This window comes from Gavialis gangeticus, unplaced genomic scaffold, assembly GCF_001723915.1.
Source record: "Gavialis gangeticus isolate Ggan-Ray unplaced genomic scaffold, GavGan_comp1, whole genome shotgun sequence".
Classification (NCBI taxonomy): domain Eukaryota; kingdom Metazoa; phylum Chordata; order Crocodylia; family Gavialidae; genus Gavialis; species Gavialis gangeticus.
This window is the reverse complement of record NW_017729024.1, coordinates 154928639-154944875: the sequence shown is the minus strand read 5'-3', so window position 1 is coordinate 154944875 and position 16237 is coordinate 154928639. Positions and strand designations below refer to the sequence as shown.

The 16237-nt window shown below is 47.1% G+C and overlaps 1 protein-coding gene across 1 annotated transcript in view; it reads left to right on the top strand.

Annotated features, from left to right (window-relative positions):
* Window positions 1-16237, top strand: part of C7 (complement C7) — a 69182-nt gene that overhangs the window by 13521 nt on the left and 39424 nt on the right. The window contains exons 7-9 of the mRNA XM_019517920.1: window positions 10865-10999; window positions 14411-14654; window positions 15713-15826. Of these exons, the coding sequence (XP_019373465.1) occupies window positions 10865-10999; window positions 14411-14654; window positions 15713-15826 (493 nt within the window). The remainder of the gene's footprint in view (window positions 1-10864; window positions 11000-14410; window positions 14655-15712; window positions 15827-16237) is intronic.

The window sequence follows — 16237 nt, the reverse complement described above, 5'->3', positions numbered from 1 at the left end:
CAACTCAGGCCTGGCCACCCTGCAAGAGAGGGTGCACAGCATCTTGGGATGATGGGGGACTGTGAGTTAACTTGAATCTGAAGGGGATCTGAGACAGAAGTTCAATAAACTGATTCAACCTAAATCAGTTAAGTCTGATACTACATCCATCCAGGTTTATGTTAAATCAGTTTCAGCTATTTTGAAAGCCATTTATGTGCACTGAACTTCTGGCCTGAGTCACTGCGGGTATGTGGCTGCATTTCCTGAATCAAAAGTGAATGTCTGTCCAGTTTTTCTCAGTCTAATCTTTGCTGTTTAGACTAACCTGCAAAGATTGAATCGATTTAGCCCCGGGCTTTTTGACTGTCTGTACTTAGCCTTTGAAAGCGGCGTAGGTGCGCAGAACTTCTGTTGTGTTACAGAGTAAATGTGCCTAGGTGTGACGTGATGAGTGCTGTACCATCCATCTCGACCAGGGACCCTTCTCTTGACTCACCTGCAATGACTTGGTGTTACTGTATGAAAAGGAGGGGTCCAGTGGTGATCCTCTTCCTAGAGACCTCGCGGACAGAGGTACTCATGGTTTCAACGCGATGTTCCATGGGGCTCCACCTCCCCTACAGCCCATCCACTCGCCAACCGATCTGTGCAGCCCATGTTGTTCCACCATGCCCAATGGGCCCCAATTTCCCCGAGGGGCCGGCGTTGGCAAAAATTCCTACCGGCTAGCCCAGCTTGATATGATGGTTGGAATCCTAGCCTCGACTGTGGCTGGGCTAGGCTCTGGTCTCCTCTCTTCTTTTCCTCTCTGGCGTCCTCCTCTTCCCTCTGGGAAGAACACCTCTAATAATTTTTCTTTTTTTAGAAGTTAGACGCTGGTGGTGAGGGGAGGATTGAAGTAATTCCTCCCACCCAGTGTAATGCAGGGACCCAGTTCCCCCTGCTCAAAATGCTAGCTCCAAGCTGGCTGCCAGGCTCCTGCCGGCCACCAGAGCTTCACCAGGCGGGGCGCGCTCCCCGCCAGTGTCCTCCTTCTCTCTCCGCCGGGTTCCAGAGGGGCCTTTTAATCTTCCTGTGGCGGTGTCCTGGCTGCCGTGATTGGCCCAGGGTTTCCCCTCCCCGGGAACAGCTGTTTAAGGAGCCAGCGTAATGCCGGCTTGCACGGCCGGGGGTACTGCTCCAGCTCTGGCCCCAGCTCCAGCGATGAGTTTCCCCAGGTGGGAGGGTCTTGCTCAGGTGGAGTGGGGCTGGTGGGGGTTTCCCCACCTGCTTCCGGCACCTGTGGGGGCTTCTCGCTGCCACAGACCTCCCCCCATTAAGTTGCCTTGTGGTGACTGGGCCCCTCATATAACTTTCTGGATGGCCTGATGCTCTTCTGCATGAGTTTGGCATGCCTCCTGGGCCAGCTCCCCTGGACTATGACATCTAGAGAGGAAATCCACTACAAAATTATCCTTGCCAGGACGGTGTATTATCATGAACTTAAAACGGTTGTAAAGCCAAAGCCCAGTGCATAATACAGGTATTCTCACTTTGTTTCCTGGTTAGCCACTGCAGTAGGGCATGGTCTGTCAGCACCCAGAATACCCACCCCATTAAATAATATTTAAAGTATTCTATCACCCAGTGTATCTCTAGGCACTCCCTTTCGATCATGGCATACCTGGTTTTGGCGTGGCTGAGTTTATGGCTTGCGAAGGCGATTGGGCGCTCATCTTTCCCACATCTTTGCAGCAGTACAGCCCCTAGGGCGCTGCCTGATCCGTGCGTCTGCAAAATAAAAGGGGCAGAGAAATCGGGGTGTGCACCATGACATCTTGGCACATTGTCTCCTTTAGATCCTCAAAGCTCCTTCTCATTATAGGCATCCACTTTAGCACCGCTGCTGGCCTCCCCTTGAGTGCATCTGTAAGGGGTGTGGCAAGATCAGCAAAATGCAGTATGAACCTCTGATAATTATTAACGAGCCCCAAGAAAGAACGGAGTTGCCGATGATTATGTGGTTCCTGGAACTGACGAATGGCCTCCACCTTATCATCCAGGGGGTGGATGGTTCCCCGTCCTACACAAAACCCTAAGTATTTAGTTTTGGTCCCTGCCAATTTGCATTTTTTTGGATTGGCAGTCAACCCTGCCGTTTGAAGCTCTCCCAGGACTGCTGTTAGGGCCTTAAGGTGCTGATTCCAATCGGGGATGAAGATGATGATATCATTGATATAGGCTGCCGTGTAAGCCATGTGTGGTGCAAGCAAGGTGTCTGCACCCGCCTAACTTTGAACACCCACTCACGTGCGGCCTTGGCCCATGCTGTAGAAGGCGCATGCTCTGGCTTCATGGGTACCCTGAGGTGGGCTTTGGTTGTCCCTCTGGCCTCCCCTGAACTCACCTGCCACATCTTTAAATGTTACTTCAGTGAGGGGAGATAGCCTCAAAGGTCCCCTCAGGGATGACCACTCCACTCGTGGGGTGTTCATGGGGCTCCACCTCCTCTATACCCCAACCTTACGCCAACCTCTGGCAGGGTGCCAGGTCTTAACACGGCTGCCTCCCTTCAGTGGATGTTCCTTGTGCCTGATTATGTTCCTCTCTCCTCCTTGAGGCAGGATCTTTGGTTCTTTCCGGCCCTATGCCCAAGGCCCCTCTGAGCCTGTTGGCCCTATTCCTGGATTTCCCTGTCAAGCAGGGGTAACAAAACGAAATGAAGAAAAAGAAAAAAAAAAAGAGAGAACCCCAAAAGGGTCTTCCCGTCTGGTGTCCTACCAGCTCGTTCTTCCCACACTCCTGCCTATGCTTGGCAGTTCTCCCCCGATGCTGGTCCTGCGGGGTCTCTCTCCCCTTTTCGCTCCCAGCCCAGCTCCCCTACCCGGTACCTGGCTGTGTTCAGGTGAAAAACCTTCTCTTCCTCGAGATAGGTCTCAACCTGTTCTTCTGGGTTGGCACGCTGCTTGTTCCATTGTCCGGAACTTCCACCACCAAACCTCTTTGGAGGCACTAGGGGAAAGTCACCCTCAACACTCCTCCCCTCCTGGGGTCCTGCCTCGGTTCCCTCGGTGCGAGGGAGCCTTGTTGCCTCAGCTGCCGCCTGTCACCTGGACATTCCCTGTTCGTGCCAGCTCTGCCCGTTGCTGGCACGGACAGCCTCCGCCTCCTCACTCTCTCTCCCTGCCTCACTGCTGGCGGCCACTTTTATCGCCTCCAGCTGGTGCCGCTCTGTGACATCACCTGCCGGCTTTAATCATACAAAAGCATGGCTCGTGAACCATGTGGGCTCTTCTCCTCGTCCTTCTGGCCTTGCTTCCCCTGCAGGTAAGTGGTTTTCTTGTATCCCCTTCTTTATTTCACTATTTTTTCCATGCCACACCTCTCAGGTGGGGCTTCCTGATTCCTCTTCTCTGTCACCCCAGCGCAGTGTCCCTCAGCCTCTGAAAAGTGGCCGCCACGCCATTCAGCCCAAAGGGCACCCATACAAATTTGAACAGTCCCCAAGGGGTCCCAAAGGCGGTTTTGGCACAGTCAGTGGCTCGCATTGGGATTTGCCAGTAAACTTTGGCCAGGTCGATGGTCGATATGTACCCATCTTTCCTGATTCTCTCAATGAGGTGGGCTATACGTGGCATGGGGAAGGTGTCAAAGGTCACTACGGCATTTAACTTCCTAAAGTCTATGCACAAGCGAAGTGACCCATCCGGTTTAACCACTGGTACAATCAGACTGCGCCATGGACTTCGGGATGGCTGGATGATCCTCAGCTCCTGCATTTTCTCAATCTCCTGCTGCATCTCCTGCTGCAGTTGTTGGGGTATAGGCCTCCATTTCTCCCGGACTAGTGCACCAGACAGTGTCCTGATTTCACGCTCAATTCCCCAAGCTCACCCAGGGGTTTCCTGAAACAAATCCCAGAAGGCTTCTATTACTTCTTTCAGTTCCCATTGCTGACCAGCATCCAGATCTTCTCCAAGTTGCACTGTCTCCTTCGGCAGGGATTCCTCCAATTCCAGGCAGAGGGGTCCCAGTTCCCCACTGTCTCCCCTGTGCCAGCCAGTCCTGGGATGCCTTCCATTCCTTGAGGAGGTTAACATGATAAATTTGATGCTCGTGGTGGTGTCTGGGTTTGAGGACTTCATAATCCACCAGGCCTACTTTTCAGACCACCCTAAGTGGGCCTTGGCACATCGCATATTTTTACTCGCTGATGCAGGAAGTAAGACTAAGACAATATCCCCTGGATGAAATGTTCAGGTTTTCATTTTCCTTTTATATCAAGTCTCCTGTTGTTCTTGTGTGACTCGCAGGTTCTGGGAAGCAATCTGCTGGGCCTTCTTGATCCACTCCTGTAGGTCTTGCCAGTATCTCTCAGCTACTAACGCTGACCCCACTGGTCTCTTCCATTCTTCTCGTATGACCTGCAACAGCCCCCGGGGACTGTAGCCATATACTAGCTGGAATGGGAAGTACTAGGTTGACCCTTGGGGACCATCCTGTAGGGCAAACAGTAGTGGCGTTAATATGGTGTCCCATCAACGGGGTCTTCCTGTGAACATCGCCTGAGCATCCTCCTGATGGTCCCATTTAGTCTTTCGACTAAACCATTTGTCTGGGGATGGTAGACCAATGTTTTTAAGTGGGTGATACTGAGGGTGCTACAAAGAGCCTTCAGCACACCGGACACAAAATTCATCCCCTGGTTCGGGAGCATCTCCCGTGGTATGCCTACCCTAGCGATCCATTTGAGGAGTTTTTCTGCCACCCAAGTCACTGTGATCGACCTGAGTGGAACTGCCTCTGGGAACCTCGTGGTGTAATCCACTAAGACAAATATGTATTGGTATCCACCATGAGATTTCGGTAGGGGACGCATGATGTCGAGCACACCGCGTAAGACTGGTGTCTCAATTATGGGCATCAGTTGCAAGGGTGCCCTCTGTGGCTTCCCTTCCTGCACCCTCTGGTGTCTCAGCCACCTGTGGAGGGTTTGGGATTGAGAGTATGGTTGAGGGTAGAAAGGTAAGAAAGGTTTATTGACTTAACAAAAACACAACTATGCATAGTAACAAGACAAACAATGACAGACAAAAGCAATCCACATCAGCAACTTATCAGCAGTCCCCTCTGATGCCTGATACACAGCAAGTTCTTTTCACAAAGATCAGTGAAGTTAGGCATCCCCGATCAGTGCTGTCCAAGGGATACTGGGAAGGACCCTGGAATGCAGTTCTTGGGCTCCTTGAGGTCCACAGGTCCACTGATCCAGGCAACAGCTAACTAATCCTTTTCACAGAGCTGCATCTTCCTTCTGAATGGTTTCCAGATACTCTAGCTGATTTATAGCTTCTGAATTGTACTGATAATATACAACCACTTGGATTCCTTTTACTTCAACTGTCCTTAGACTGACCAATAGCAGTACAAGCCTTGCATTCCTTTGATAAGGTAATTTTAACTACACCACAGGGCCTTACTACTTCTAGGCTTTGCTAAATTTACTAGGCCTTACTTTATACAAGGCCTTACTATATCTTAAACTTTAATTAGGCTTTTAGCAACAACATACAGCTTAATATCTAAACAAATACAGAAAAACACTTAGTCTAATCTTCATAGAGCCTTCAGCAAGCATCTTTATCACACAGACTTACTTTTCAGCTGCCACACTCTGGCACTCTGGGCAGGATGTTCCCCATCTCTCCACATCTTCCTGCAGGCAAGGCCAAAAGAACTCCTGGATTAGCCTCGCCCAGGGTTTGGTATGCCCTAAATGGCTGCCTAGTGGGGAGCTGTGTGCCAATCTCCATGTGGGTCAGTGAAGTGAGGATGGAACCACTAGCTGCTGTTTTTCTACCCTTCCCTCCTCACCCCTCTGGACCCGGTATTATAGCCCCCCATTACCTCAAAACTGGAGTTACTGTGGGACGTTCCTTCTCCGGGTCCTTTGTCCTGAAGCATTGGAGCTCTGAATTTTCCCTTTGAGCCTGCCAAAACTGTGCCACGCTAGCCACTTTTTCCATGTCAATCCTGTCTTGAGCCGCTTCCCTCTGTGGAGTGGAGGTTTCACTGGCCCAGCCTTCCCCCTTTCTAAGTTGCTTTCTTTCCTCCTCCGTCGGCCAGACCCATTCCAGCACCATTTAAAATGGCTCCCATTCTCATCCCATGATCATCTCACAGGCCAGCGCTGGCGCCAAGCCGACCTGCAGTTCCCCTTGGAACTCCATCACCTTCAAGAGAAGGTAGCAGTTCCAAAACCTCCTCTTGCCACCCAATATGCACATCATTACCAATGGTCTGGCTTCCTTAACTCTGGTCCACGGGGCTAGATCCACTCGGAGTAGGGACTGGAAGCATCCCGTGTCTATGGTCGCCTTTACAGCCCTATCCCTGATCCAACCTGTCATGATGGGGCAATCCCATCCTCCCTCGTGTATGATGGAGCCAAAGCTACAGTCCATGGGCTCACTTTCTCGGGTCGGGGTGCATGTGGTCAACTCATGCCCCAGTTTGCTAAGACCAAGTCCACTTTCTCCGGAGATATGTCTGACTCGTCCGCAACGATAACAGACAATGCCCCTTGACTCCCTTTCAGCAGAATTGACCACCTCGCTTCTCTGGCCGCACTCTCCACTGGGGCATGAAGGCCTCGCCTGTGACCTCGCTCTTTCTCTGAGTTGGCAAAAGCCTTGGCCAGGTGGAGAGCTTCCTCACTGGTCCGGGGTTGGTGTCTCCTGGCCCACACCTGGGTGTCCTCCTCCAGGTCCCAGAGGAATTGCTGCAACAAGACTTGGTCTATGACCCCCTCCCGGTCAAAGTGGCCGGCGGGTATCCATTTATTAAGCACATCCCGCAGGTATTGCAGCAGACTGTGTGGCTGCTTGATCTCTTTTGACTTCTGGGCTTGAAATGCCCATCTGTGGCTCTCTGGAGAAATCTCGAGCCTGTATAGGGTCGCAGCCTTCACGGTGTCATAATTTCGGGCATCCTCTCTAGACAGGGCCCAATAAGCTGCTTGAGCTTGGTCTATCACCAGAGCCCCCAACTGGTGAGCCCACTGGGTATGATCCAACCCAGTCTGCAGGGCGGATATTTCAAATGCCTCGATATAGGCCTCAGGATCATCTTCCCGCGTCATCTGCAGCATCTTGAATAGGGTAGCATTATACTGCATCCACTCCTGCTGGTGGGCCCCCTGCAGTTGCTGTATCTCTAGCACCTGCACTATGGCTTGGATGGCCTATGCTAGAAGCTCCACATGGGTTACCGTCGGTGCCTGCATGCTGGCTTTGACCCAGGGCAGGGTTTCTAACCCACTAGCGTTGATGTCTCAAAACAAGGCTTCCTAGTCAATGCACCACTGTGAATGCACTTAGGTGTGATGTGACGAGTGCTGTACCATCCGTCTAGACCGCGGACCCTTCTCTCAACTCTCCTGCCATGACTTGGTGTTACTGTATGAAAAGGAGGGGTCCAGTGGTGGTCCTCTTCCTAGGGACCCTGCAGACAGAGGTACTTATGGTTTTGACGCAATGTTCCACGGGCTCTGCCTCCCCTACATCTCGTCCACTTGCCAACCGATTGGTGCAGCCCATGTTGTCCTGCCATGCCCAGTGGGCCCCAATTTCCCTGAGGGGCTGGCATTTGTGAAAATTCCTACCAGCTAGCCTGGCCTGCTATGATAGTTGGAATCCTAGCCTCGACTGTGGCCAGGCTAGGCTCTGGTCTCTTTTCTTTTCCTCTCTGACATCCTCCTCTTCCCTCTGGGAGGAATGCCTCTAATGAATTTTTTTTTTTTAAGAAGTTAGATGCTGTGGGGGTGGGGGGGAGGATAGAAGTAATTCCTCCCTCCAGGTCTAATGCAGGGACCCAGCTGGCTGCCAGGCTCCTGCCAGCCACTGGAGCTTCACCAGGTGAGGCGCGCTCCCCGCTGACATCCTCATCCTCTCTCCACCCTCTGCCGGGTTCAACCTTCCCATGATACATCTCCAGCTGCTGTGATTGGCCCAGGGTTTACCTGCCTGGGAACAGCTTTTTAAAGAGTTGGCATAATGCCGGCTCGCGCAGCCACGGGTCTGGCCCTGGCGCTGGCTCTGGCGGTGAGTTTCTCCGGGTGGGAGGGTCTTGCTCGGGTGGCATGGGGCTGGTGGGGGTTTCCCCACCTCCTTCCGGTGCCTGTGGGGGCTTCTCGCTGCCACATACAGATTTGAACTGGTTTTTAATCACTTATACCGGTTTATGTGTAACTTTTATCCCTAGACTTAAGGAACAGGACTGTCAGTGGCAAAAATTTTAGAAGCAAAAGCAGCATTGGGGACTAAGTATTAGATTCTTAACTGGCAAAAATTCAGCATAGCTCTCCTGAAATCAATTCATTTATTCTCATATGCTGTGAATTGACCTGTGGCTCATGCATAAATTTTAAAAGATGAGGTGATATTTTATTAGAAAATTGTATATATATTGAATAATTTTTATACACTAATTGTTGGTTCTATTGCTAAAAGGAAAACGATATTATGTACTGAATTATAACTTGGATCAGGATTTCAATCCTCTATTTCAACAGAAGTTTTGGATGCCTGAGTAATGTATTCAGCACATTGAAAACTTCACTTAAAATGGGAATACTCAAAAGTATACACTTAAGGTTAAAGAGTGGGAAAGGTAAACTGTGCTTACCAGGATTCAATCCTCCTGAATGTAGGCCCTCTCCATCCCTTTCCTCTGTGCCTGGGCAGGTGAAGCCCTCTGTGTATTCTTTTCAAGCATCTCATGTTAATACTTGTTAGGACAATAGCAAAGGTCTTCTGAAGGAAGGCTTAGTTTAAAGCAGGGGTTTTCAACCTTCTTTAACAAGTGTACCCCTTCTGTCTCAGTTTTACCTCATGTACCCATTTACATTCTTTTCTTGTTTTTAAAGGGGAGGTGCAGATTGAGTCCCTGCAGTGAGGGAGAGAGTGGTGTGGGGGGTGAGGCAGGGCATGGAATGGAGCCATGAGTGGCTCATCTTGGGGTGTGGGGAGTGGGGGCGGCTCCCACCAATGTGCAGATCCTGGGAGAGCGTGGGAGCATGCACCCCCAAATCTGCACATGGGGCAAGGGCAGGCTGCCACTGGCAGTGGGGTGGGGGGGAGAAGATTGAGCCCCAGAGGTGGGGGGGGGAGTGAGGCTGGAGCAGGGGTTGCTCAGCCAGGGCAGGGCACAGGACTGAGTCACAGGGGGAGGGGTCTGCAGCCTCTCCAGAATTTGCCATAGCCCCCACAATCCCTCTCCCAGTGCCACTGCCACCCGCCCTGAGTGCAGCCCAGCTCAGCCCTCACCGGGAAGAGCCCAGCATGGCCCCAGCCCCTGCCCCACCCCACATACAGATTCAGGGGCACACCCCCCCATGCCCTCCTGGGGTGCACATAGTGGAAGAAGCTGCTGCTGCTGCCCCCCACATATGGCTCAGTCCTGTGCCCTGCCCTAGCTGGGCAGCCTCAGCCCCACTCCCTCCTCCCACAACAAGGGACCTGGTTGCTCTCCACGTGGCCAGGCTGCACTCCTGGCTGCCCATGTGCTGCACTGCAGTTGCACACATGCATGCCGAGTTCTATGTACCCCTTAGCACTCTTTTAAGTACTCCTAGGGGTATGCGTACCCCCTGTTGACAACCACTGGTTTAAAAATCATATCACTAAAAAGATGAGTCCTGCTCTCTCAGTGACACTTCAATCTGTCCTTAATGGTGTGATTCACAAGTGACTTATGCATGGGGAATTCCTGTGCTCCGGCTGCTAAGCTTTAGATGCCCAGCTTGAGAAGGGGGATTCACAAACTTGAGTGAGACACCTAACTTAGAATACTACCTTTGCAATAAACCAGAGACTACCACTGAGAAACAAGCCCTGTCCCCTCACTCCCACTCTTCATGCTAAAAAAAATGCTATGTGGGTACTGTTGGTACTGCATCAAACCCCCTCTATTTATTATGCCATGATTAATATGTCCAAATATTGAAACAACTGGGGATAGTGGCCACTTCTACATAACATAGTCTGGTGGTTAGAGCACTTAACCAGGAAATAGGAGACCTGGGTTTAATTTGCCTAAGGGGATTAATCCCACCTCTCCCACTTTCCAGGGGAGTATCCCCTCTCCCCTAATAATGAACTGTATTTCCAATACATGTAATAATTTATTGGTATGTTATCCAATGCAACATGCATAAGCAGCCCCAAGATCAAAGACCAGAACCCAGGACTCCGTCCCAGCCAAGTGTCCTCATCACTGGCCTGCTGCATCACATTACCTTTTGCTTTTTCTTTCTCAGGGCCCATGATGCTTTCATACTGGGCTGCACAGTGGTCCAGTCTTTGCAGGAGGGATATTAAGAACTTTCATTTTACCATAGCAGTTAGGAGATGCTGCTGGGAAATGTAGGTAACCCAGCTCCGTCTCCCACACACCATTCACAGACAGGCACTCTCACAATTAGCTTTTATACAGAATCTCACCACCTTCTCCTACTTGAGCTGTGTTTTTCAATGAAAGCAGGTGTCAATGCTGAACTCACTGCTGACAGGCATACTTGAAAGCATGCCTATGAGCTCAGGACTCCCTAACAGGCTTAAGTGGGACAGGTGCATCCAGAGACCAGCCCTTAAATAGATTTGGTAGGGTTTCTGTGAAACTGTGCCTAAATTCTGCTGAAGTCCCTTTGTAAATATCATCTAAAATGTACCATTGCACAGTATTATACAGTAATTGTATATGTCATATGATGTTTAATGTTTCCTGTTTGTACAAATTGAGTTGAAGCAATCTTTCTGGACTCTGTGCCAGTAATATACATTTGTTTGTTTCTATAACCGTCATAAACAGAGATTGACAGAGAACTGCATTCTTCTTGTCCTAGGTGAAAATTCAGAATGATTTTAGCTATGAGTTTTTTGATAGCAAATGGTCTTATATGAAACACAAGGAAGTGTCTGTAACATCTAGTCATGGACGTTCCTATCATCTGGACACAAGTAATAATATTGAAACAAAGGTATTTATAAACCAGCACCCTATTTTATGAATTTTCCATGTAAGATTGCACTATTATTTTTTAATGCTGTTTTATGATTAATTTTAAACATTTATAGGCAAAGTTCTGCTATTTTGGGTAAAAATACAGATAAAGATTTTGCACATTTTACTGAGATGTCACTGCTCTGGGCTAGAGCTGTTTTTCTCTTTTTAAGAATTTATTGGCTGTGTTTGCATTTGAAAAAATTTACACTGGCTTCATTTCCTAATTAAATAATATTCCTGATGTTATTATTTTTCTTTTAAATAGTTCATTCAGATATCCGTTTCTCCTTGTTTTTATATTATTAATATTACATTCTTCAGTATTTTGGAGCGAGGGAAGTTTAAAATAAATTAAAGCTAGCCTTACCTTCCATTATAAAAACATATTTCAGGATTGAATAGTGCTAAGAATTACTCTTCTATGAGGCAGGCCATGGTGCCTCTAAGTTGCCTAAAAATCATAGAATGAGAAGTAGAGCTGGAGGGAACCTCCAGAGGTCATCTGGTCCAACCCCCTGCCTGAGGTAGGATCATCCCTATCTAAACCATCCTATACAATCCATCATCTAAATTCTACAGAAGACTACTGTCAACCCTGACACAACATGGACCTAACGGTCAATATAGCCTCAAGAGATCCCAGGTAGATGGCTATGCCCACCACTGCAGAGGAGGAGAAAACCCCACAGTCCTTACCAATCTGACCAAGAGGTAAAATTCCTTCTTGAACCCAAATCCAGTAGGAGCATTGGCACACCCCAGTCAGAGCTTCCAACCTTGGCTGCAGCCAACACCCAGTGCCTCTGGGAAGGCTTAAAAACACTCTGACACATGTAGTACAATGGGGGAGGGGGTTGGGGGCAATCAGCAAGGCCCAGAAGCATGGGAAATAAAAATAAAAGTGTTAAGCAACAAAGCTTCTTCAAATGACTGATTTGTGAAGTAATAACTAAATAATCTTGGGCTAAATAATGAAGATGTTTATTAGTTCATAACCTCATTGCTAGCAAGATGCTAGAGAACACTCTTACATTATTTCAAGAAATTGTCTACTTATTACATACATTGAGACTCACACCAATTAAATTAAAACATGTTTATTTGTTAATTGGGGAAAGAAGCTGAGAAGCTGAGGTAGCCATACTTACTGTGGAAACCTCAGTGATGAATTCTGATATGGTGTCTTAGGGGGACAGGAGCAGCTGACACAGAAAACGGTGTGCCAGACTTTCACATAATGAGAATAGAGTTTCTGGTACCTCATGTCTGTCTCAAGCAGCCTCCATTAATCAGTTTCTGTTGTGCTGTGAATGCCTGGAAACCACTATTAGCTTTCACATGGGAACCTTCGTTTGCCATTTGGTCCTTTTCCTAGTTTTTTAGGAGATGGAGAAGGAAGAAGATTTCTTCAATTAAAAATTAAAAGAACTCCCCTACATACAACAGACATGGTTTTTTACCTTCCATTCTATTCACAAATGAGATGACAGGAAAGCACAAAAGCCTGAATACACTTTTGTCAGGCGAACTAGATAACGTCCATCCAAGACTTCTGAAAGAACTGGCACGTGAAATCACAGGTCTGGTACCAATACTACAAGTTGGGGATAATACCATACAATTGGAGGAGGATAGTATAGGGGTAAAAAGTAAAAGTAATCATGGCAGCTGTTGTTTTATTCATCTAACCTCAAAGATACGCAAGGAAAGAGCAAATCAATGGAAACTGTGATGCAAAGTAGTCTGTTTTCTGAAGTTAGATTGTGCCATACTCAGCTTTTTTATTGGCTAATTGACTTCCTATATTAAGGAAATGTAGTAGATCTCATTTATCTGGAGCAGGGGTGGGCAAAATGCGGCCTGCGGGCTGGATGCGGCCCACCAGGCCATTCTGTGTGGCCCACAGGGCCCCTAAAAATTTTAGAAAATTAATATTTATCTGCCCTGGCTGCCTGTCATGTGGCCCCCAATATCTTCCCAAAACTCCGTAAGCAGCCCTCTGCCTGAAATAATTGCCCACCCCTGATCTGGAGATTAGTAAACCTTTTGATTTAGTGAGACAGAAAAATTAATAGTTGAGATGGAGAAGATGATCTTCATACAAAATTGTAAAATGAGTAAGAAACCAGCTAAGGGATGATGAAAATATGTACTTCAGAAAGGAAAACATATCAGGCTAGTGGAATTCCACAAAGACCAGTCTTTGGATGATTTTGCTTAATATCTTCATGAAAGTTTTTGGCACAAAAAGCAGCACCATAGTGTTGAACTTTGCTGATGATGACATAACATTAGAAAGTATCACCCATAAAGAGAAGACCTGAGATATCATAAAGGAAGAATAGGAAGAGCTTAAATATTGGAGTAATGGAAAGGGATCATATTAAATACTACAAAGCACACAACCTTGAATTCAGGGACCAGCAATAACAATTTTTGCTGTCAACTGGCAGCTCATTGGTGGGAAATAACTGAGCAGAAGACTTGGGTTGATTACAGAAGGACTCTGAACCATTAATGTGATGTGGACAAAAATAAAGCAAATGTGATCCTCAAATGTGTCAGTGAAGATATTTCCAATAGAAATAGGCAAGTATTAATGCCATTTGATAATGCAGTTTGGAGACTCCATCTCGAATACTGCATACCAATTGGTAACTAGTGGGTAGGAAAGAGAATCTCAAAATGGATCAGGTACAGAGAAATGCTCCTGGGATGATCAAGGGAGTGGAGTGCCTTCCATGCAAGGAGACTAGAAGAGCTTGGCTTGCTTAGTTTAGCAAAGTGAAGAAGGAAAAAACTTAAAATAGTCTCTATAAGCACATCATGGGGCTTACACCAGGAAGGAGAAGAACTATTTAAACTAAAGGACCACCTTGCCACAAAAACAGACTGGTATAAATTGGACATGGATCTATTTACACTGGAAATTAAATGAAGTTTTCCAGTTATCACAGGAGAGAAACTTTAGAACAGTCTTCCAATTGGAGTAGTAGAGAGAAACAAATCCCCAATTATTTTTGATATGGTGCTTGATCAGTTTATGAAAGGGATTGTATGACTTCGGACAGCAGGGACTGAATGTCCCTCCCAGTCCCACATTTTTTCAGAAAACAAAACAAAAAGAAATCCTGACTTTTAAAGAAGTACACAAACCTGTCACAGGATCCAAATGTGGTGAGTTCTACAGGAAGGAGTAAATCAGAATGCAGAGGTTTCATGTGGAATGGTTGTCCTCTCCCTCTCCTCCTCCTCCCGTCCCCCTTCCCCCCCCAACCCCCCAACACCTATTGTTTAGCAGCCAGTAAAACATCACTATATCTGACTGGCAGAATCCATTCAATACATATATTGCTGTATGACATTTATTTTTTTATCCCCATAGAGTAGGCACTTGATGGTCATTGACAATAGTGTGGAAGTTGCTCAATTCATTAATAACCGTCCAGAATTTCTCACACTTGCGGAAACATTCTGGAAAGAGCTTGCCAACCTTCCTGCTGCCTATGAACACAATGCATACCGAAGGCTAATTGAACAGTTTGGGACTCATTTCCTGCACTCTGGATCTCTGGGAGGACATTACAAAGTTATCTTTTACGTGGATACTAATAAAATGAAACAACAAGGTATAGTACTAAAGGATCACTTACAAGAAACAAAAGGAATGTAAAAGCAACCCCCCCCCTACCTTTTCCCCACTCCAATCTGTCTCTATTCAATACTTATTAATACAAAGCTAGATGTGGACTGAAGCCACAATATTTAGAGTCTGGATTTTGAACACTCCAAGTTCTGGGACATTTGGACCTGAGCTCTTAATTCAATCTATTATAAATGTAAAGGACCATTTGCAAACTTTGTATCCTAGTCCTGGTTCCGATTTCAAGCAACCCTAAAAGTCAGGTCCCTGGTAACATTACATTTATCACTCAGCACATTCATTGTGTGATGAATTGTAATATGTTGCATGTACTAGGCAATTCATCACACTAATGGCAAGTGGAAAAAAATGGTGAACCAGCCACAAAGAAGGTCTTTCTTAAATATGGAACATCTTGTGATTGGTTTATATCATGCTTCAATTTGAATTTGTGGCATGTTATACTCAGAGTGATAGCTATTGGCTGGGTTTTCCAGCATCCTGAGGTGCATTGCTCCCTACCCTTGCTCCCCCCTGCCCAGTCCCAGCAAAAGTAAGTGAGCTTCTGGCAGCATTGCCTCAGCTCCCCTAGCTAGCAGGTGCCCAAAATGCAAATTTGCATGCTGTTCCCCCCCCCGCCCCACAGGGCAGCCTGCCCTTAGTATGTCAAGCCAGACACACTGGGCCATATTTGTATCGTGTAACAACATTCCTCAGTCTTCATCATACAGGGGTCAGAGGACAAATCTGCACAGATAATGCTACTCAAAGACAAGTGACGGAGGAAAAATGGGTGGCAAGAGAAAAGGAATGCATGAGAAAAAAATATCTACCGTATGTGTCATCCAGATCTCTGCTCACATCCCTTGACATTGTCCCTGGTTACTAGTAGCCCTCAGTGCAGGACCTGTTTTTTTAAGTACTCTGTATGGCAAAAAGCTATAGGAAAAAATGTGTCAGTTGTTCTTCCCCTAAGGAAGGCCTTCAAGTCAAGGAAATTAACTCCTACCATTCTGTAAGCATAATGGCTCTGTTTCTTTCCAGGATTGAGCGTAACCGATATGCACAAATGTACTACATCAGGCTGGAGTTTCTTCTTTGTAAAAAAGAAAAAGACTGAGTGCTCAAAACTGGATGAATTGTTAAAGTCATCTTTAGGTAAGCAATTCCCTGGCCCAGAAATTCCTCATGTTGCAAGTTGGATCAGAATGGTTTACACGTGGAAATTGAAAAACAAACAAACAAAAAAAAACATACCACACAAAGGGCTTTTTGATATAGCAGAACCCTTTCTTTCTGAGTAGAAATACAGAGAATGTACCTATATAAAAAGATTTCAGATGTTAGAAATATTTTCCTAAGTGTAAGGATAGTTATGTATTGGAATAAGTTTACTTCATTTTTAAAAGCAGGTTAGACACACCTCTTAGGAATGGTTTGTATATAGTTTCATAGTCGGTAGGGTTGGAAAGAACCTGAGCAGATCATCAAGTCCGACTCCCTGCCATGGCAGGAAAGAGTACTGGGGTCAAACAACCCCCGCAAGGTGTTCATCCAGCCTCCTCTTAA